This window comes from Apostichopus japonicus, chromosome 17 (genome assembly GCF_037975245.1).
Source record: "Apostichopus japonicus isolate 1M-3 chromosome 17, ASM3797524v1, whole genome shotgun sequence".
Classification (NCBI taxonomy): Eukaryota; Metazoa; Echinodermata; class Holothuroidea; order Aspidochirotida; family Stichopodidae; genus Apostichopus; species Apostichopus japonicus.
This window is the reverse complement of record NC_092577.1, coordinates 30,959,664-30,981,996: the sequence shown is the minus strand read 5'-3', so window position 1 is coordinate 30,981,996 and position 22,333 is coordinate 30,959,664. Positions and strand designations below refer to the sequence as shown.

The window sequence follows — 22,333 nt, the reverse complement described above, 5'->3', positions numbered from 1 at the left end:
TAATGCATAAGGTTATATGAGGTGAGGGAGTACACGCTGTGAATTAACTATTTCGCAGTGTTAATACTTATAATATGAACAAAGTTAAAAACTGTTATTTCAAATCTAACGGAACAAGATGTTACAACCTGTTGAAGGCAAACTATGATGGGGCTCTTTGGTGTCTAGCTTCAAACCTGTTCCGTTTTCAATGAACGAGTTTGCTAAATATCTCTTTGTTCTTTTCATTACGCAGCAGACCAGGGCTTCTCCTACAGAAGGCACTGTGTTGTCAAAAGTAGGATGCTGAAGGAGGGGGGATGGGGGGGGAGGGGGCTGCAGCATCATGCAGCCAGGCTGCATAGGACATAAACCTATTGTGTTCCCACAGTTTCCCAGAATAGGCACCATGCAGGCGTCTAGAGACATTCCCTATTGTTTGATATTGATTCATCCTAGCTGAGCAGGATCTTGCTGTTTCTTGTTGACAAGCTTGCCTTCGCCTACTTTGAAGATTGCAATGTGTGTGAGTGACAGAAGGAATAACATTTATCGATCGAGTTCCCAGATAATATCCATGAAACATTACCGACACGCTAGCCTCTGTACCTTGAGGCAATATCTGCAGATCGTCAACCCCTACCGCTACCCTACCTTCAAATCAAGTTCAAAAGCCAACATTTTCTCCTAGGGCCATCACCTTCCCTTCTCTCTTTCCACCTCACCACAAGCTATTTTCCTTTTTCAATTATACTCTTTCCTCTCTCCCTTTTTTTTCTTCTTCAAAAGACAGACTTTTCTGCCAGTTAAAGTCTTCTTTCTAAATAAACATCACTTTTATCTCCACCTGCATACCAAAATGAAGCATTCCAATCAATTGCTTAACATAGTCAGATAGAGTTTGAAGTTCTGTTGATTTATATTCCAATGTAAACAATACCACAGGTTTTACCAGCCAATCGAGCCATGATCATGAGGGGAGAAAAATTGTTCTGCTGATAACATCTGGTAGAAAGCTCATGTTTTTTTTTCTCTCCACTTCTTTAACTAAAATTGTGATGTCAAATTGCCTAGTTACCATTAAACCTGGAGCTCAAAGGGTTATGAATTTTTTTTTTTTTTGGGGGGGGGAGGGGGGGACTAGAAACTGATCATGACAGATATCTTTGTTGATAATACCTGTGATAGGAAGAGGAATTTTGCCTGTCATAACAACAAGGTGATTTGTTCTAGGCAGATGGTGAAAAAAAAACTAGATCTCACCTGGTATATTTATAGAAACCTTCTCCCCTCGTCGACTTCTTATGTTTCGGGTAAGTGTTCTGAAAGTCAAAGAAGAATTGAGAAAAATACAACCACCATTTTTTTCACCAAAAGTCATTCCAGAATACCAGAAAGATGTTTAGAGGGTTTTGAATTTTCTTATCAAGGATATCTCAGTATAAAGGAGAGGAGAGGGATGGAAGAGGGTAAGGGAGGGGCGGGGTGAGGAGAATTAAATTGATGCAAAATAGGCTACCATTATGGACATGTGATATCATAGTACTGTAGGCCAGCCTAAGTCAGGTACTAACGTATGTCTTACGATAAATCGCGATATCATATACCATTCACGGATACGGAAATCTCATATCGAACAACTCTAAAGATAGGCAAAATTCTTTGCCCACAAATTTGAAGAGCACTGACAACTGTTCTTGTTATATTTGCATGATAAACTCATGACTGTGGCAGTATGTGTCACTTACTTGAACCGGGGATGAGAGCCAAAGATTGCACCATCGGGGAAAAATAATGATTTAGTGACCGAAGCTTCGGAAGGATCTGGTTCTAACCGTGGGATACTGAAACCAGGACATCCTAATCTGATTGACAAAAAAACAAAATGATGAAATTAATGATCAGATGTGATGTATTGATCTATCTGGCACCATGAATAATTATAATCACAAGTATTAGAAGTAGTAGCAGTAGAAGTAATAGTAGTAGTAGTGGTAGTAGTGGTAGTAGTAGTAGTAGTATCAGTAGTAGCAGTAGCAGTAGTATTAGTAGTAGTAGTAGCAGTTGTAGTAGTAGTAGTAGTAGAAGTAGTAGCAGTAATGGTAGTAGTAGTAGTAGCAGTAGTATATTAAAGTAGTAGCAGTAGTATATTAAAGTAGTAGCAGTAGTAGTAGTAGTAGTAATAGTATAAGTTGTAGTAGTAGTAGACTGTAGTAGTAGTAGTAGTAGTAGTAGTAGTAGTAGTAGTAGTAATAGTATAAGTTGTAGTAGTAGTAGTAGTAGTAGTAGACTGTAGTAGTAGTAGTAGTAGAAGTAGTAGTAGTAGTAGTAGTAGTAGTAATAGTATAAGTTGTAGTAGTATTAGTAGTAGTAGTAGTAGTAGTATTAGTAGTAGTAGTAGTAGTATTTAGTAGTAGTAGTAGTAGTATTTAGTAGTAGTAGTAGTAGTAGTAGTAGTAGTAGAAGTAGTAGTAGTAGTAGTAGTAGTAATAGTATAAGTTGTAGTAGTATTAGTAGTAGTAGTATTAGTAGTAGTAGTAGTAGTAGTAGTATTAGTATTTAGTAGTAGTAGTAGTAGTATTTAGTAGTAGTAGTAGTAGTAGTAGTAGTAGTAGTAGTAGTAGTAGTAGTAGTAGTAGTAGTAGTAGTAGTAGTAGTAGTAGTAGTAGTAGCAGTAGCAGTAGCAGTAGTAAATGAATAAAGTAAAGATTTGCAACTGAACAACGACAGAACCATAAGTTTGACAGACTTATTCTCAACCTATTAAAGATGCAGCAACTTATTTCAGTTTCGTTCCGACATACACATGAGAGTGAAGGACTTTCTTTTTTGAATAAAAAATAAATAAATTATCTGATAAAAGGGCAAGAGTGTTGATTCAGAGCACAAGTGTGAACAATGTCTTGTCAGTTTAGACATTTTTGGGACGCATAAAAGTAGTACCAATTACCTTCAATTCAGCTTATTTAATTGCAGAGAAAAACACAACAACCTTGCACAGCAAGAAAACAAAGCTGCGTGTACAGTATGTACTGCACTATATCTTGACATCGAATTTTGAATGAAATAACTGGAATTATATCTATAAGACTCGACTTGATGTCAGACCAACAAAACCTTCAAATTGTCCCCTTTTTTCTCCATTACAATTTCTTGGTTTTTCTCTTCTTCATGTCAACTCTTGTGGCAAAAGGCGTCATTTTCAGTTAGATTTGCAGAACCAATTACACAGCATATTTTAGTGTGTTTTGTTTGTTTCTTTCTTTGTTTGTTTGTTTTCTTTTCAGGTTTTTTTTTTCTTCTTTATTTTTTCATTTCCCCCCCCCCCCCCCCGCCCCTTCTAGATCAATTGCCTCCTTATGGCAAGTTCTTACATTCCAAAGGACCACTTCTATTAGCTAGGAGCTCGCAGTACAAATTGTTGTCGGATTTTGTTGGATTGTTATATTTTTGGATTTGCAATACCGATGACACAGCACATTTTAGCATGTTTTGTTTTTTCCTTTGTTTCTTTTTTTCACTTTTTTTTTCATTTTTGTTTCCTTTTTTTCCCCTTTCTAGATCAATTGCCTGCTTATGGCAAGTTCTTACATTCCAAAGGACCACTTCTATTAGCAAGGAGCTCCCAGTACAAATTGTTGTCGGATTTTGTTGGATTGTTATATTTGTTGAATTTTTGGATTTGCAATACCGATGACACAACACATTTTAGCATGTTTTGTTTTTTCCTTTGTTTGTTTTTTCTTTTTTTCACTTTTTTTTCCATTTTTTTTTTCCATTATTTTTTTTCCTATCTAGGTCAATTGCCTGCTTTGCAAGTTCTTTACATTCCAAAGGACCACTTCTATTTGTCAGGAGCCCCCAGTACCTCCGGTAAGAGCTCTAGACCAATGCAGGCATACAACTAATGCAGACAATAGCCAAAACCATGCACATTAATAAAGGAGACACATATTAATGAAAAGTCAACCAAAATTTCTTATCACTTGTTGCAGAACTTTATTTACATTTAGCAAACAAGCTATTCAAAGTACTGTTCAATACAATCTACATACCTTGGAAATGATGTTATTGACAGACACGTCTCCCCACTGCTCCTATTCAGAAGCTTCTCCAATTGTTCTCGCCTGCAAAATTTGGGGATAAAATGGGGAAAAAAACAAAAAATAAAGATTTTTTTTTTAATTAGAAGTATCTTTCATCCATGAAATTTGTTGTACAATGACTTCTTTCCGGAGAAAGCTGTGTGTACTGATATAACCGTACACAGACAAATCAAACCTACATATGTTTGAAAATTGATCAGCTGTAATGAAGGTGCATTTTGCTGTGTTTTTTTTTTTTTCCTTTTCAATATCTTTTAATCCTTTTCAATTCACATCAGGATACACAAGTAGTCGGTCAGGCAAATCTATGATTCATTACCATTGCCTACTAATGTGGGAAACCAAACTTTTCTGTATTTAAGATTGCAGAGACCCTCTTCCTTTTAAGTGGGGTTACTAAACTTAATCACCAGCCGTGAGTTTTTCAGTTCCCGTTGAACAATGGTAACATTGTTACCTCAGATTCAGATAATGTGAACAAATGCTGTAACAAACGCAACCACCGGTGGTTGACTCGATATGCTTCAAAGAAACACTATATGTATACTAACCTCAAATATTTATTAGAAATACTAAAGGTAACTTTGCTCAAATACTTTGGTCAAGGGCAAATTTTAAATGGTAGTTTGCTGTTCCGAAAAGACAACCAAAATGTAAATTCAGGTTGTCCAAAGGGAAAACCAGAAAATTTTCCGTACAAATTTGCCCATGTTTAGACAAATTGCTTTCGGACTTTTAGTTGTATTAGTCAAGGGTTATCTAAAACCTGCGTGCACACACAATATTCTCACAGTGCACAGTAAAGGCAGGCCACTTCTCCATTGCATTTGGATACTAATGTGCAGTGTGCCTTTCATTATCATTTTGGAAGAGTCTGTAAAATGTTTTTCCTTACAAGCTTATTGCAAAGTGCAAAGACTTCTGTTCACTGCAGTTTCAATGTGATGTTTCTTTTCTATATATATCTTTTAATAAAAATAAAAATGATAAAAATTTTAAAAAGTAGTCCTATTTGCATCCTTCCTATTTTGAATTGCTTGATTTTGTTTTTTCTCCTTTTGATTCTCTCTTTTAAAAATAAAAATTTTTAAGCTGAACTGCCGCACCGTACCTTAACCTCATATTGGCTTCAACGACATTGAAGTGTGCAAAGAGCCCTCCATAAGGTTTTCCTGGGGTGCCCTCTATCATATAGTTGCCATATTCTGGTCTCCAAGCAGTTGGATTCTCACTGGAAAGCAACAAAAAAACAAATAATACTAAGTACAGTGAATCCAATGTAGCTAGAATACAAAATGCATTGAGGTTTCGATGACTTCAGTGCACTAGACTTCTGCTTGTTAGTATAACCAGAACTAGCTGTTACAATAGAAATGGCCCGAACCACCATTTTGATACAATGACACTATGGCATCATAAACACAGGTCAGTATACTGTACGTGGCTAATAGCTATACACACCTGGACACCAAAAACAGTAGGGGTATTGATTACAGTCCACGAGACCGAAGGTCCGCGAGACCGAAGGTCCGCGAGACCGAAGGTCCGCGAGACCGAAAATAAAAAAAGGTCCGCGAGACCGTAGGTCCGCGAGACCGAAATGAAAAAAACGGTCCGCGAGACTGAAATTAAAGAAAGGTCCGCGAGACCGAAATGAAAAAAAGGTCCGCGAGACCGAAATTACAAAAAGGTCCGCGAGACCGAAATTAATAAAAGGTCCGGGAGACCGAAATGAAAGAAAGGTCCGCGAGACCGAAATGAAAAAAAGGTCCGCGAGACCGAAATGAAAAAAAGGTCTGCGAGACCGAAATGAAAAAAAGGTCCGCGAGAGTGGGTAGGAGGGAGGACTCATAAGCCTACGGAAGAATTTCAATTTAGGAAGGGGGGCATAACATTCTTTGCCCAAAATTTCCAAACCTTGCCCGAAAAATGGAAGCGTCACCATAGGTTGACGCTACGGAAAACCAGAAGCATTTTTGTGTGTTTGTGCTACAAAATGTACAAATGATCGTAATTTAAATTATTTTAAAATTAATTATGACGAAATTGTGTCAACTGTTACGGGCTAGAGGTTAAAAGTTGACCCCAAATTAACTTCGGTCTCGCGGAACTTCGGTCTCGCGGAACTTCGGTCTCGCGGACCTTTTTTCAACTTCGGTCTCGCGGACCTTTTTTCAACTTCGGTCTCGCGGACCTTTTTTCAACTTCGGTCTCGCGGACCTCTTTTCAATTTCGGTCTCGCGGACCTTTTTTCAATTTCGGTCTCGCAGACCTTCGGTCTCGCGGACCTTCGGTCTCGCGGAATTCCCCCGGGGTATTGTACTCAATGTGATGCATCCACACACCAAGTATTAGAGGTATCCATGATTTCCATCGTTACATACCATGTAAAAGGTGTTTCAGTGTTTGACCTCTGGTGACCTCAAAGGAGATTTGACCTCACAACTCAATATGGCAAAACTGCAAATCATTCAGGATTCTCCTCACAGGTCACTTTGTGGGTAGAAAAGTGAAGGAAGGCCATTAGGGCCAGTGAGGGTGTACAGTGTTAAAAGATTACCAGGGCATTCTAGACACGGTAGAATGCGGTGCATAGGTTGTGGGGAGACAGGTAAGTGGGGAACGAAGTAAATTTGGCTTTACATGTTTATACTGATCTTATTGGTGCATTAGGTGTCACTGTATCATGAATTATGTAGTATTATTTAGTACTTAGTGTATGCATGAATGAAATATCAAATTATTTTAATCTTAATTCCATTGACTAGAAAATATCCCTGTGCAGTATTCAGATAATATTATAATGCCTTAATTGGTATGAATAAAAAAATTCAGTTTACACTTTACACAGTACAGTATTTGCCTTGAACCAGCTCAAGGACACACATTATTTACTTAACCTATATACTCTACATTTATAATCAATGTGTATGATCGATAAAAACCAATTGTTCTTTACAAACTCAGAAATGTTAGCACTCAGTGTACAAAATCTCACCTCCTACGAATGTTTGATTGATTGATTGAATTTATTTGCTACATTCCATTTTTTTACATTTTGAACAGTATAGGATAAATATAGATGGTATCAAATACAGTAAACAGTAAATATAGAGTATTGAAATAATATATATGTGAGATGGAAGTAGAGGAACCAGAAATAAGTGGATACTTTTCTGGTCTGGTCCCTTTGTAACAAAGAAAGTGCAAATTACATCACCCACCCCACACCCCCCTCCCCCCCAAAAAACAGAGAATTTACAGAGATATTCTGGAGCAGATTGCAACAGACTGTAAATTTATCTTCATGGTTGCACAGTACAGTAGTTTTAAAGGCATTGAAGACTCGCCCCAAACCGCATGCCACGCTCTGAAAAAGTTAACTTTCCGTTGTTTGCAAGTGAAGTTTTCTGCTTGTAGCTACTAAATGCAGGTAGTAATTAAAACGTGATACCTGGTTATCTTTTATCTAGACCTGAGATGTCCATCGCTTCTATGTACACTGTGTTGTGGGTATTGACCGTAGCTGTATGTATTGACTGTACACTAGTGTCTAATTACCGACGGTAGCAAGCTGTGTGTGTGTATTTTCTGAGATCGATGGTGGTGTCTAACACTTCTGTTACACCTCATTCGAAACTAGGTCAGATTACCGGCATGAGACGTTTCTTTGTGCGCGAGTCTTCACACCCTTTAAAGTTTATATTACAAATTTTAAGATATAGATACAGTGTTTACCTGATGACCAGTTTGTACAAACTGTGGGAGTTTTAAAAGGGTTAGCTTCCGGTGGTGACCTTAACCATATATACTGTATACTATAGGCCCATTAACTTCCATTCAACAGACTTTTACAGTATATCCCACAGTATATCCCAAACTGACAGGTCTGTCAAAATAATCACATGTGATTTAGGGATGAAGGAAAGGTTTGCATTTATAGTCTACAAACAAAAGGCCAGAGAAACAGTCTAGCTTTTAATTCCTACAGGTCAGTAGTATTGCAGGGCAAACATACAGAGGTTGAAATAATAGAGCTGGAATGCTGAAAAGTCTTCAACTCTGCAGTTTTATTGTGCAACAGACCAGATAACCAACCTCTGTCTGTGGTTATTTAATAAGTTTTAATTTTAATAATTTTTTAATAAATTTTAATCATAGGCAATAAGGCTCAATATTGCACACTTCCCCTCCTGCCCTTCATTACTACGTTTTGGGTTAGCATGAGGCAGCTCCGAAAATAGAACCATTGGTATGTCTTGCCATGGATGGGAGGCCCGTTGACCCTTGGGGGGGGTCACTGGGCACTTGCCTCACCTGCCTATTGAGTAATCCTTCCACCCATATGGTAAGATATGTGGGTTCTGAGTCATTACTTGAAAGAGTTGTATTTAGTTAGTGTGAATACCATTCATATCGTACAAAGTTTAGTACAGTATATTTAGTGCTTTTCAGCACTAAGATGACCATTCTTTTTGGGGTGAGGGGGAAGGGGAGGGGGGTTTGATCAGGATGCTGTAAGTACAGTATAGTGAGTCATACAGTACATTGTAGTATATGGATGATCTACCTACATAGCACTGCTTGTTATCCAAATGGTTCAAGACCATACATACTGTTTGTAACAGACAGTATTGACCATGAGTGTAGAGTTAGTTAGTTGTAAAGTACACGCAGAAGTAAACAACTTAATCTGTCAATCATGCTATTAATTTAAACAAACATTAATAAGATGATACAGTAATGAAGATCATAAAATACCATAGCATTTAAGTAATATTGAGATATCATGGAATATTACTCAAAGATTATAATTTAGAGGTCATATTAGAGGTCATATTTTGTGTAGCAGTCCTGAAGTCTCTGAACCTTGTCTCTTCTATGAATTACAATGGTTCCTGTGTTAACTACTGCTGTATATACTGTACATCTTTGTACTTGTACATGTATACAACTGCAAAGGAGCATTGCTAAACTGTACTATAGTAATGAGTACAGTACCCCTACAGTTCATGTAGATTGTAATGAGTACAGTACCCAAACAGTTCATGTAGATTGTACCAAGCACAGAATGTACATGTATGTATTCAGTGAGTATATTCTGTCAAAGTTGACCAAAAGACCCGTCCATCAGGGTCAAAGGTTTGTGGAAGTTGACCAAAACCATCAGGGTCAATAGTGTGGGAAAGCCAATGTACTGTATAACATACATGCACATGTGAACTACTTTACAGCTTGACTGTGCAAAAATTCTGCAAAGTTGCTACCTGGGTGAAAGGAAAAGTGTCAAGCATTTCTAAAATATACCACCATCTTGCATAGCATTCGACTGTGATGCAGTACGTGGATCAATTATTCCCTGATAAGAACTGTCTTTAGAGTTTAGCACACACCAAGCACTCAAGTCTCTCAGTGATTGGCAACACATGTACCCATCTTTAGGCTGGGGTGGGAGCGGGGAGCGGGGGGGGGGGGGAGTGAGGGGAACAAATCCGGACTTGGTCATTATTTAAATATTACATATTATTCAGTTAAAGGTAGAGGCTTCACTCAGTCTCAGTTATTGGCAACACATGTACCCCATCTTTAGGCTGGGGTGCGAGAGGGGGGTGGGAGAAAGGGGAGCAAATCGGGACATGGTCATTGTGTTACATTATTCAGTTAAAGGTAGAGACTCCACTCAGTCTCAGTGAATGACAACACATGATGTACCCATCTTTAGGCTGGGATAGGAGAGGGGAGTTTGGGAGAGAGGAAGAAAGAATTGGGACATGATCATTGTGTTTGAAATATTACATATTATTTTTCAATAAGGTAGAGACTTTGTGTACTGTACAGGCAGTATGATAATAAGGAGAGATGAGGGAGAGGGGAGCAAAGGAGACAGCAAAATGAGACAGCGCTATTGTGAGGACATATCCCCATTTATTGAACTCCCTCCCACACTTCTCTTGTGAGGACATTTCCCTGTATATTGAACTCCCTCCCGCCCTCCTCTTATGAGGACATTTCCCCATATAGTGAATTCCCTCCCACACTCCTCTTGTGAGGACATTTCCCAGTATATTGAACTCCCTCCCGCACTCCTCTTGTGAGGACATTTCCCCATATAGTGATTTCCCTCCCGCACTCCTCTTGTGAGGACATTTCCCCATATAGTGAATTCCCTCCCACACTCCTCTTGTGAGGACATTTCCTCGTATATTGAACCCCCTCCTGCACTCCTCTTGTAAGGACATTTCCCTGTTTAGTGAACACCCTCCCACACTCCTATTGTGAGGACATTTCCCCGTATATTGAACTCCATCCCGCACTCCTCTTGTAAGGACATTTCCCTGTGTAGCGAACACCCTCCCACACTCCTCTTGTGAGGACATTTCCCAATTTCTTAAAGTCACTCCCACACTCCTCTTGTGAGGACATTTTCCCATTTCTTGAACTCCCTCCCACACTCCTCTTATAAGTTCATTTCCCCGTTTATTGAACTCCATCCCGCACTCCTCTTGTGAGGACATTTCCCCATTTATTGAAGTCCCTCCCGCCCTCCTCTTGTGACGACATTTCCCCATATAGTGAATTCCCTCCCGCACTCCTCTTGTGAGGACATTTCCCCGTATATTGAACTCCCTCCCTCCCACACTCCTCTTGTGAGGACATTTCCCCGTATAGTGAATTCCCTCCCGCACTCCTCTTGTGAGGACATTTCCCCATATAGTGAATTCCCTCCTGCACTCCTCTTGTGAGGACATTTCCCCATATAGTTAATTCCCTCCCGCACTCCTCTTGTGAGGACATTTCCTTGTTTATTGAACTCCCTCCCACACTCCTCTCATCTCGGCTCACCATTCCACAAAATGCCTTCAGATCGATTATTGCTCCCGTTGGAAACATTTATCTTGTTCTGGTTCTTTTAGCATGTCCATGACAATACTTGGGAATAACTTAGGGTTCCAACTTTTTGAGAAGCAGTTTCTGAAGAGGGCTTTGCCCCGCTTTGTAAATGTACTATGGTTCCGGTGTAAAACAAACCTGCTATTCATCTTTGCAATATCAATTTGCCCGATGTGATACTGTATCCATCTATTATTCCCTGAATACTGTAGAAGTGTACTCAAGTGTACAAGTGTACTCAAGGGTACTCAAGTGTGTCTAAAGTGTACCTGAGTACCTGTAGGTTTGTTTGGCATTATTTGCGATGTTAATCAACAGGATCTCACAGATTACCACCCTTATTCCTGTAAACGCATTAACAATTTCATGATAAACATTCATAGTTTTGTTGATAGATATAGTATTATGAAACCAAAAAAGACCTATTTTTTCAGCTAAATCAGTTTGCATTGTGTGAATTTGTGTCAACAATAGTCTTGTGCATCTGTGCCCATAGCAATGCAGGAAGGAACAATATTATAAAGAACTGTTTACAATAACACCATTGAGGTTACTACCGTGGGTTAAAACTGACCTGGATTAAATGCAGGTACAGTATGTTATTATACCCACTATGTATAGATTAGCTACAGTAGTCACATGACTGGTGGAAAAGTACATTTATATACTCCATTAGACTTGTACAGTACAGTACTCACTCATATAGCACTACCATGCAACTGTGCTTGCAATGTATGAACATGAGAACACCATAGAATTGGGGGGAATTGTGGTCAAGTGGCCAAGGCAGTGGACTGGACTGGTGATCTAAGGATTACAGGTTCGAGTCTTGGCCAGATCATTGCGTTGTGTCCTTGGGCAAGGCACTTTATCTCCATTGCCTCTCTTCACCCAGGTGTATAAATGGGGACTTGCGAGGTAACTTGTAAATATAGTTGCGTGCGCCGGTTTGTGGCTGCACCCTATGGGAAGTCCCCCGGGGGACACGTGGTTGTGGTGCACTGTGGTGCCCCAGGAGAGATTGATTGAATTGCACACACTTTGGTGTGTAGATGTGACAAGTTACCAATGACCAAGGCTAAGTTGTCAAAGCGCTACGATCTCGATGTAGCAGCGCTATATGTATGTATGTATAGAATCACTAACTTTACACATTTGTAGATCAGTCATGAGATGATCAAATTATGACAAATCTTAGACTTGCCAGGTACCTAAGTAGTGGTCCCTTTGATTGTGGAGTGTTTGCTCAGTGGTTAACGTATTAATGTATGTCGTCCAGTTACAGAGTTGCTGACAATTGACAATTCATAATCATGGACATTAAATATGAATCTAAGAGACTGACTTCCATCAGCTTGCGGCTTTGATAAGTCAATGAGGCTTCTTCACGAGTTCCTGCTTGCAGGAGGATCTAAAATACATACATTTACATACATTTACTCCCCACAAATGACATAGATCTTATCTGTAACTCTAACCTGATCTGATGGCAGGACAATTTGGGTTCCAACTTGAGAGGGGACATTCCTAAGCACTGCAGTAGTCATACCATACAGTTTACATAGAGTGTAACAAGCACACAATGCACAGTACATGTACACAGTACTAGTCTGTCAAAGTTGGCAAAAACTACCAGGGTCAAAGGTTACTGGAAGCTGACAAAAACCATCAGGGTCACACATGTGGTAAAGCATTGCCTAACACGTAAACATGTGATTCTCAGAACTACTCTATAGCATGACGGTGCAAAGATTCTGCGAAGTTGCTACTAGGTAAAATTAAAAGTAACAAAACAAGCATATTTTTAAATTATAACAATGTTTTCACCGTGTATATGAAAAGGCTGAACAATGTCAAAAGTGACAAAAATAGAATGGAATGTGGTCCTCGATGGGGAATATATTCAGCAGAACAGAGAAGTCCTAGAGTTTTGTTTCGTTTCGTTCAAAAATCTTGTATGGAATGCACTGAAATATTGATCCTTAGTGTATTAACTATAGGGCCTAAAGTAAACTGTATGCAAATTTGCATTCAGTGACCCAACAAAAAAGTATACCTCTTACAGATGACATAAAGCCCCCAAAGAGATTAAGAAAATTCTTTGTTTGTGTTCTGCAAACACAAACAAACCTTTCAACACCTGGCCAAAGTGACTTTTTCATGCACACACACACACACACACATACATACAGTATATGCACACATCAATGCATCAACACAGTGAAGGAGAGAAGAGGTGAACTTTGCTGAGTCATCCTGCTATTATCTTGCCTGTTATAATATGTATACATGTATAGCCTTAAAGTGAAAGACTGATTTATGGTATCAATCAGCAAATGGATGCAGCAAAACATGGCCTTTGGGAGGTACAGTACATGTATGCATCCACTTCTATGCATTCTGGCAGAAACTGTTCCATATGGAAAAAGTCTATGATACTCTAAAATTTAAAACTGTTTGATCAAATTTAAAACCTACTCTATGTGATATACCTGTACATATATACACTATAAAACTGTATAGTACCCATTAAATATGTCCAAACACTATAGAAGCTTAAAAGTGCCATCAACATAAGAAAACTTTGCCCCAATAAGTCAACATTTTTCAGTAAATTTTTTAGATAACAAGATAATATCTTATCAAAAATCAGAAAATGTTGGATTGCTCAGTTGCTTTAACTAAGCAATTCAACAATTATCTGCAAAATTTTTTAACTGACAATTTATCAGATCTTGTCAATTTAAAAAAATTCTGAGAAATGTAAAATTTTTCACTTCATTCCAACAGAGTAATTGAACAATTTTCTGCAAAATGTTCAATTGACAACTTATCATATCTAGTCAATTCAACATTTTTCTGCAAAATATTAAATTGTTCACTTCATTCCAACTGAGCAAGTGAACAATTTTCTGCAAAATGTTTAATTGACAACTTATGGTATCTCATCAACTCAACATTTTTCTACAAAATGTTCAATTGTTCACTTCATTCCAACTGAGCAAGTGAACAATTTTCTGCAAAATGTTTAATTGACAACTTATGGTATCTCGTCAACTCAACATTTTCTGTAAAATGTTCAATTGTTCAGTTAAATCAACTGAGCAATCCAACATTTTCTGATTTTTGATAAGATATCATCTTCTACACAAGTTACTGAAAAATGTCAACTAATGAGGCAAAGTTTTTCTTATGTTGATGGCACTTTTAAGCTTCCATAAAACACGGTTAATCATCTGTCAGAGAAATGTCAATTTGCAGGTTTCAGAATAAAAGCTAGTACATCAGAGCAATGAAATTTAATGAAAGTAAAAGTATAGCACTAAAACAGTGCCTAATTAGTTTGCAAGGCTACTTAACATAAAAAAAAATAGATATAATAAAATAAAGTACAGTAGGGACAAGGCTTCAGCATTTGTTGACTCACATTGACAATTTGACAAACCTATATTGTGAATGGATAATTTGGACTGAGAACAGACTCGTTGCTGAGATCGTGTAAGGCAGGGGTGGGCAACCTTTTTGAATGAATGGGCCAGATATAAGGGGTTAAAAATTGACTGTGCCGCACCTAACGACCTGCTGTTGATTTCAAACCTTTGATTCCGAGGACTTTCAAGCAATAGTTGTGTGTACTTAATCTGTATTCACAAAACATAATGTCAATACAGTACAGTTGATAAATAATGGGGATAATTAGGCCTACCTGACAGCATCATTAGTGCCGATAAATTCTAAGCAGCTAGCTCGTTTTTTGTGATGATGTAAACTAGATTTTTTTTCTTTCTTTTTCTTGAGACATCTCACAGGGCATAAAAAATCACTGGCGGGCCACATGTGGCCCGCGGGCCGTAGGATGCCCACCCTTGGTGTAAGGTCATGGTCCCCCCAGTGTGAGAGAAGCCTCTGGTAAATGAGAAATGGGTTATTAACCTTGGCAAACCAAGGCCTTGCATAGCACAATTTAGCCATTTTTTATGGTAAAATCTACCACAGGCTTAAAATCAGGTTCTCATTGTTTTCTCATGAAAATTATGCAAATGTCAGTTATTGTACAGGGTCAGGTCTGTTTAAGGTTTATGAGAACAGATAGTAAGCAGAACTGGGGGGGGGGGGTTACGTTGGGTAAAAAAAAAACGCTTATTGCTAATTTCAAATTTTTATGGTGGTGAGTTCTCAATAGTAAATTTACATATGAAAACTATTCATTCTAATAGTAAATTTACATATATATGATATCTATTCATTCTTTTAGTAAATTTATGGAATCTATTCATTCTTATAGTAAATTTACAATATATATGAAATCTATTCATTCTATTTCATACTGGAATAGGCCAGCTTTTTGCCCAATGCCCAACTTCCAAAGATTAATAAACTCATCAATATTCATATCATATTTTACAATTATGCAAATCGATCCTGGTAGCATCCAATCGTTTCATAAACTACATTCTAAATTAAGATACGTTGTGCCAAATCAAAAACCTACAGTTCCACCAACAGATATATATCTATAGACCAATTACCATTAAATCTACGATGACAATTTCGATATCGAAAAGAAAAGGGAGAAATAAATAAAATAAACAAATATTTATTTGTACAGTACTGTATGACGGTAGGCTGTGCAGTCCAGGGGAAATTTAAACAATTTTTACAATTTTAAAAAAATTTAAAAAAAATTTAAACAATGCTTTAAACAATGACCAGGTTGGCACAACCATGGCTCTACCATCTATTGAAAGAATTCCTAGTAACCTGGGTCTCTTGTTTCCACCCCCCCCCCCCCCTTATCAGGATATTTGGCATGCTCTGGTAAACAATCAGTAGTATGCACTGTACTCTAATAGAGAAGTCTATGAATTTTATGACAAATACAATTTAGCATGTTACCTACAGAGTTGACATTATATAATTAGAAACCTGAAAATTCTAAGTATGCAACACAACAGAGCCAGACATTACACAGTATACCAGTGGACATTCTGGAAGAGGGTTTGGGACGGGGAGGGAGGCACAGCAAAATGAGAGCAATAATTGGGGAGGGGGTACACAGAATGCAATCCACTGCAAGATGGCACCATAGGGGTTAGCGTAAATTCTCATCGAAACGGGTGCCAGGGGCCACCTACTGTATGGTGCCACTGGTATGGGTGTCAAGATGGGGGGGGGAGGGGAGGCCTTCTGAAACTTAAAGGTTTTCATTGACTCCAGAACTTATGTCTGCCTTAAAACTAAACAGAAGTTAAATTATAATCAGTGAAAGACAACCTATGTTTTTCCGTACATGGCAAATTTTCTAGGAGAGGGGGAACCAAACATTTCAGTAGGGCACATGACCCCAGGTTACCCTTCTCACCCCTAGAACTCCTGTCTCAATTGTGGATGTCACTATGTATAGCTCACAAAATGCATAACTGTGTGACTTTTATGAAACACTGTGACATTGCGGAAACCAGGATTTTTCTTATTTTAATAAATGCGAGCCACAGATAAAACTCAGATAATGAGATAATTTTCTGGAGCAGGTTCCCCTCCCCCTCCCCCCACCCCTCAGCCATGTTCTCTTTGATATTGAGCTCCAACTTACCTTGGATTTTCAATTTCTTCTCTCTGGAGTAAGGGAAGTAGTTCGGGAGCATTCAACATGAGGGTAGCTTGCTTTTGAGAGCTGTCTATTTTCACCAACATGTATTCCACCTGCCCAAAAAAAAAAAAAAATGAATAAAAAGGTAACTTTTTGAGCAACATCAAATCTATTGCCACAAAAATGAAAAGAATAGGCCTGCTACAATACCTAGTCACATTGCCCTCCAAAATAGATGAAAAATGGCCAAAATTTCAATACAAATGAACCAAAAGACTTAAGTTGTTACTGAAACTATAGCTCAGCTATGCTGCAGAATATCAACATTTTGCACACTGAAAGATAAAGTACATGCTGCTGAACAAAACTGACGAGACATCTTTCTACGTGAAAAACCACATTGTCATTAATAGCACTGTGTATGGTAAAGATATTTTAATTTTTCAAAGTTGGTGATATGTTAACTATTATTGAAAGCAAATATCTGTATGTACAGTATACATATAATTGAAATCGTAGAGAGTTGAAAAATCCAGAAACAGTGAAAAAACTTCCAGCCTCCACCCGAATTCGAACCCGGGCCTCCCGTTTTATATGCGAACACCCTAACCACTAGGCTACGGACGCTAACTGTATGTCCAGAGGTATATATGTATGTATACATCTATATATGTTTGCTGGTTGATTGGCGTCTATCTTAGCGCAGAGTGCTTTATGTCCGGTGGACAGAGCAGAGTATAGGTGAGAATTAATTGAGACAAGTGAAACACTATTAGTTGTCAGTCAGAGTTTCATGGGTTGAGCGATCATCAGAAACACTGGTATATATATTTATATATAATGTTATACAAAAAACTAATACTGATGTAAACTGGAAGGCTCCAAAATATCAAAACTGACTTGACAAGTAGAGGAAAAAGGTACCATTTCTGCACTTTCATATAAAAAGGCTAGTAAACAGTTTTTCAGTGACAAAGATTGAATCAGTAACAAAGTATGTATGTAGCCATATTTAAGCTAATTGCCATTTAAATGGATTTTTCATGTGGCCAAAGTTCATTGTTCCAAAATATTGCTGAAAATTAAATTAGCTTCTTAGGTCCAAATCAGATACATGTAAGTGTATATATAGCTTTATAGCATTTTGCATCACAGGAGATGCAATGTTTTTAACATAAATTTGGTGAAAATTGTATAGCATGGTGGGCTCATAATTGACGCACTTAAGGATTTGATCAACGATATCTATCAAGGAAAAATCCAAATCACTCGACTGTTTGTGTTTTTCATATGTGTAGTTCCTAAGAAATGTTATGATCTCAAAATATTTAAGGTTCTGTGCTTATGCACCGTACAATTGAGCAGAATTTAACGACAAAATGTCTGCCGTGTCAAGTTCTTTCATACCCCTAAATTGACACATTCGTTGTAAAGCTAACTGTAGTGTAGGCCTAAGTATACATCCATTGACTTTAGATGCTGATTGCTATGCTCTGAGCCTCTAAGCTCAGACTGGTCAGGTTCCAGAGAGCAGTGTTATCATATTGAGGTAATGTTGGTTATTTTTAGGGAGTAAGATTTCCAAATGACCAAAAAATGTGCAAAACTGGTGGGAGGGTGTTAAAAGCTTTAAAAATACCACAATTTGGTCAGCAAATAGCTGAAATGGATTCAAACTCATGAAATATGTCATTCTGCTTGACTGCAAAAAGTTTAGGTGGCCTGCTGTATCGTTGCTAGTAATAATTGAAGGTGCGTCAATTACGGGGGTGCGTCAATTACGAAGCCTTTACTATATATGTATTTGGCAAGAGAAGAGAAAAGTGTTGTATCCATATTTTCACTGACCTCATCTCCCCACTTGAGAACGTCACATGGTCTATTCTTGAGTTTGTGGTAGAGGTTGATGAACTGTTTAACGCCATGCTTGCGGACGTGGTCGGCATACTTCTTAGTTTCCTCCCAGTCCAGGGGGGAACCCTCAGACAAAAGACCCATCCCTCTCTAGGCTGCCTCACTTCTGTGGCGCTTCAGAGAGGTTCACAATCACGGACGATGTCTCTGATGGTAGATCAATAGATCATATTTAGATACCATCGTGGATAAGAGGAAAAAGTATGTTTACGTTAAACATTATGGTGCACTGTGGAAAATTGCATGATCAATGTTACCATAGCAACGTACAGTATTCTCGACTTTGGAAGTCCCTCACATTTTGTTGGTCTTCTTAATTAACATGTCACATTGCAAGATTTTGCGCATTGTTATATACTTTGGGCTGTCAGTTTTTCCAGAATGTTTGCATCCTCTTTAATTCAACTTTAAAGAGCACTTCTGTTGCCCTACAGGACTTATTTATTTTTCCTTCTTATTTTGATTGAAAGTTCATTTACCACTTTTTTTCTTTTTTTTTTGCTTTTGTCACAAAGATGTTTTTCTTTCCAATTTATTATTATCTTTACTGAAGTCACTGACGGGTAATTCACACAATACTAGGACACTTGGGTTGATACTCCTACTCTAGCTTGCATGAAGGTACATGTATGATGTATTTGGATATTTATTACTAGGTAGCATGGTAGGTTAAATTATAACACTACAGTATAGGCCTACGTACAACTTTGAACTGGAGAGCTTTACACATTTTCAAATATACTGTATTTCTCTAATTTTCAAATATCTGGCTTTGTAATACATGTGTACCAATATAAACAGGAAAAATAATCTACATTTTAAGATAATTTGTTTAAACAAAATACTGAGCAGCTTCTTGAACAAAAAACAATTGAAATACATGTATTCAGCATTGCGCAGATCTTGCTTAGTATAAGAAAATCCGACCCTAGATATCCCCCTTTTTTCTGGGGTACCCTACCCAGAGCTCCCAACTGACCCGCATTTTGCGGGTTGGACCCGCATTCTAACACCCAAACCTGCTGACCTGCGCAAGCATCCGATAAACCTGCATTGTAATTGTGAAGTATACATAAAAAAATTGCATCAAATTTTGACTTAGCAACCATCATTTCTTTAGCATTCATCCCACGCAAAACAGACTGTCTTTATCTGTTTTCTACTCCGCATTACCTCATCGCTTTTACCCTCAAAACAACTCGCAGTTGGAGTCTACCAACACCCTGTACATATTGCAATACTGGAATAATTTCGACAAAGTAATTATATCATCCTACAGTGTATAAATGCATAATTTATGGCAAAAGAACTCGAGAATTAAATGTTTTTATATGATAATAACAACCAAGTCTGGGTTGGGAGTGAATTATGGATGATGTTTTTCATTTGTCATGGAATGTTGTTTCATTTTTTGACATTTGGGTTTGACTCTGAACCGATTCTATTGCATGTAGATTCTGATTGACCTGAAAAAGAGATACAATAGAGTATGAAACCTCCTTTACAGCCTCATTTGAACCTCAAATTAGCCTATATTTCTTTTCATTGGGGCGAGCAACGAACATTTTCATGCCACGGTGAAGAATGAATTATCACCTACTATTCAATTTATTGATGTTACACACAAAAAATGCATATTTCTTAGAAAATTTTGGGTGACAAAAGCCTTTCTAAGTGCCACCATTTTACATGTAGGCATCACCAGGATTCCAAAAATAATCAAAAGGACCTTTTCAAAAGAATCCCCTCCACTTATACCCCTCTCCCAGGACGGCGATTCATGGCATGGACCAGCATTTGCCTTCTTAAGAGTTGGGAGCTATGCCTACCCGACCAACGGCTCATTACATTTTATGGAAAAAGTGGGGTATCTAGGAAAGATTTTCTATTGGCATGATCTGCGTAATGGTGGACTAAGCTAATAAGGAATATGAAAAATAATAGGCCTACGGAACAGTAGTAAATAATTGGACCCTAGCTGTGCTAGCAAAGTTACATATCATTGACACAAAGTTTGTATAATACACATTGAGAGACAAGCTGGCATACTTCTCAGTAACTCAAAACGTTCCAAACGAATTTCAGAATCAGTACTAAGTACAGCACCAAAACTGGCCTCTCCACTATAGCTCCTGCTACAGTTGCTTCTTGAAGGGTAGGCTTAAAATTTAGCTAGGGCCTAGGTCTACTCTTAGTTGTAGTATATACTGTATATCAAGTATGTAGGCCTAGCCCTAACTTGGTCTCTCACCCGCCAGAACTGGTTTCAGATATCAGACGTCAGTAATTGCAACTTACGTAGATCCCATACATATATGAAACATGCACTTATCTAGTGATAAGAAGTTATATCCTCGGCTATACTGCAGCCAAACTGTAACAAGTAGTATGATACTTAAGACATGTGCGGAGTACAGCTAGGCAGAATTATCTCTGTACTGTACTGGTGAAATCCCATGAAATATTGATTACGCAATCACCCCATCAGACGCAACTACCTTGGGTTAGTTCATTATTCAATGGGGTTAACCTTACTATTAAAGACTTCTTCGTAGATTAATTGATGGATTAATTAGCACATCCCTCCAAATTTATTTAAATAAAAAATACGAAACAAAAAATATTGAAAAATGCTATTCTGATGAGGTAAAAATTCTTGGTATCGTGCAAATTAAATATAAATTGTTTGATTGACAACATGTTAAGCTCATATCGATGAAGAAGAAAATACAGTAGATTTATTTATTACCTTGTGTAGTCACAACGACGGTGACAATTTTATCGATTGGAAACTTCTACTCCCTGCTTCTATAAATTGTATAATGTAGCAAAATACTGCCAAATGTAGCTCTTGCGTAGTGGTCGGGTTATCCTCTTTCTAAACGTTTGCAATAAGGGTGTTGCTATCAAGAATGAACAGTTTTTTTAAATATATAAAATGGCATGTTACATACCTTGGTGCACTGGAGAGTTGCCCTGCAGCGATCAAATAATTTTGCAGCGATCAAATAAATTTGTTGCATTGGAGGGTTTCTGAAATAACAAAGGTTAAGAAAATTCTCAAAGCCGTTGCAATCACAGGATGTCTGTGCACGGTGTGATTAATATTTGCTTCGTCATGTCAACAAATATGACACAGCATATTTACTGCAGAACAGTACAATACACGATAAAGAGCGGTAAAACAATTCTGGCTTAATGGAGGAAGTGGGCGGGGCGTAACTTACGGGGTATGTTACTTAAGATCCAGGGGCGGGTGATAGGTGGAGATGTTGTGAATTCTCTACCACGAATGATATGCCTGTATGGTGGTGCAACCATGCAGGCAAAGCTAGTCTAGTCTAGTCTAGTCTCCTACCTTTGAATATCTTTGACCCCCTCCAAACTTAGTTGGGCGACCCTCCAAACTTTTTGGCGACCTTATATAAGGTTTACCACCCCAACTTTGAATAACATGTCGTTATACAACAGTCTTGTGGTGAATAAAATATATGTATAACAATACAAGGTATTTGTAAGGTGTCATGTACTACCTGTATGTAGATAAACTTGTAGGCATATATGTATTAACATGTACGCCTATTACATGTAAAAACAAGGTTTGAAGGTCATTATTAATGCCCCAGTTCTGTGTCAGATTGAATCTTGGGTGAACACGCCCCATCCCCACCCACCACCCCCCCGATCTGCGCCTGCGTACATTTCATACGCTTCTGATAAGTATGTTAATTAGTTTATAGTTCATCAAATATTCTAAAATGCAGAACGACAATTGACTAAACTTACAAAATCCTGAAAGAAAGAAAGAGAGAGGTAATATTGGCGGCCGGGTTGTTAAATTTGTAGCTACATT

At 38.0% G+C, this 22,333-nt stretch overlaps 1 protein-coding gene across 4 annotated transcripts in view; it reads right to left on the bottom strand.

Moving 5' to 3' along the window:
- LOC139984185 (glutamate--cysteine ligase catalytic subunit-like) overlaps nucleotides 1-21,651 on the bottom strand; it is a 36,973-nt gene extending 15,322 nt beyond the window's left edge. Inside the window, exons 1-7 of one of the 4 annotated variants that reach the window (XM_071997966.1) lie at nucleotides 21,435-21,651; nucleotides 18,415-18,627; nucleotides 16,570-16,679; nucleotides 5,197-5,316; nucleotides 4,035-4,106; nucleotides 1,728-1,844; nucleotides 1,243-1,301 (exon numbers count right to left, since the gene is read on the bottom strand). In XM_071997966.1, coding sequence (XP_071854067.1) covers nucleotides 1,243-1,301; nucleotides 1,728-1,844; nucleotides 4,035-4,106; nucleotides 5,197-5,316; nucleotides 16,570-16,679; nucleotides 18,415-18,564 — 628 coding nt within the window. In that variant the 5' untranslated portion in view covers nucleotides 18,565-18,627; nucleotides 21,435-21,651. Of the gene's footprint in view, nucleotides 1-1,242; nucleotides 1,302-1,727; nucleotides 1,845-4,034; nucleotides 4,107-5,196; nucleotides 5,317-16,569; nucleotides 16,680-18,414; nucleotides 18,628-20,731; nucleotides 20,933-21,229; nucleotides 21,378-21,434 lie in introns of those variants that run through there. The other 3 variants (XM_071997968.1, XM_071997967.1, XM_071997965.1) reach the window with 3 other exon arrangements.
- Nucleotides 21,652-22,333: the final 682 nt, after the last annotated feature.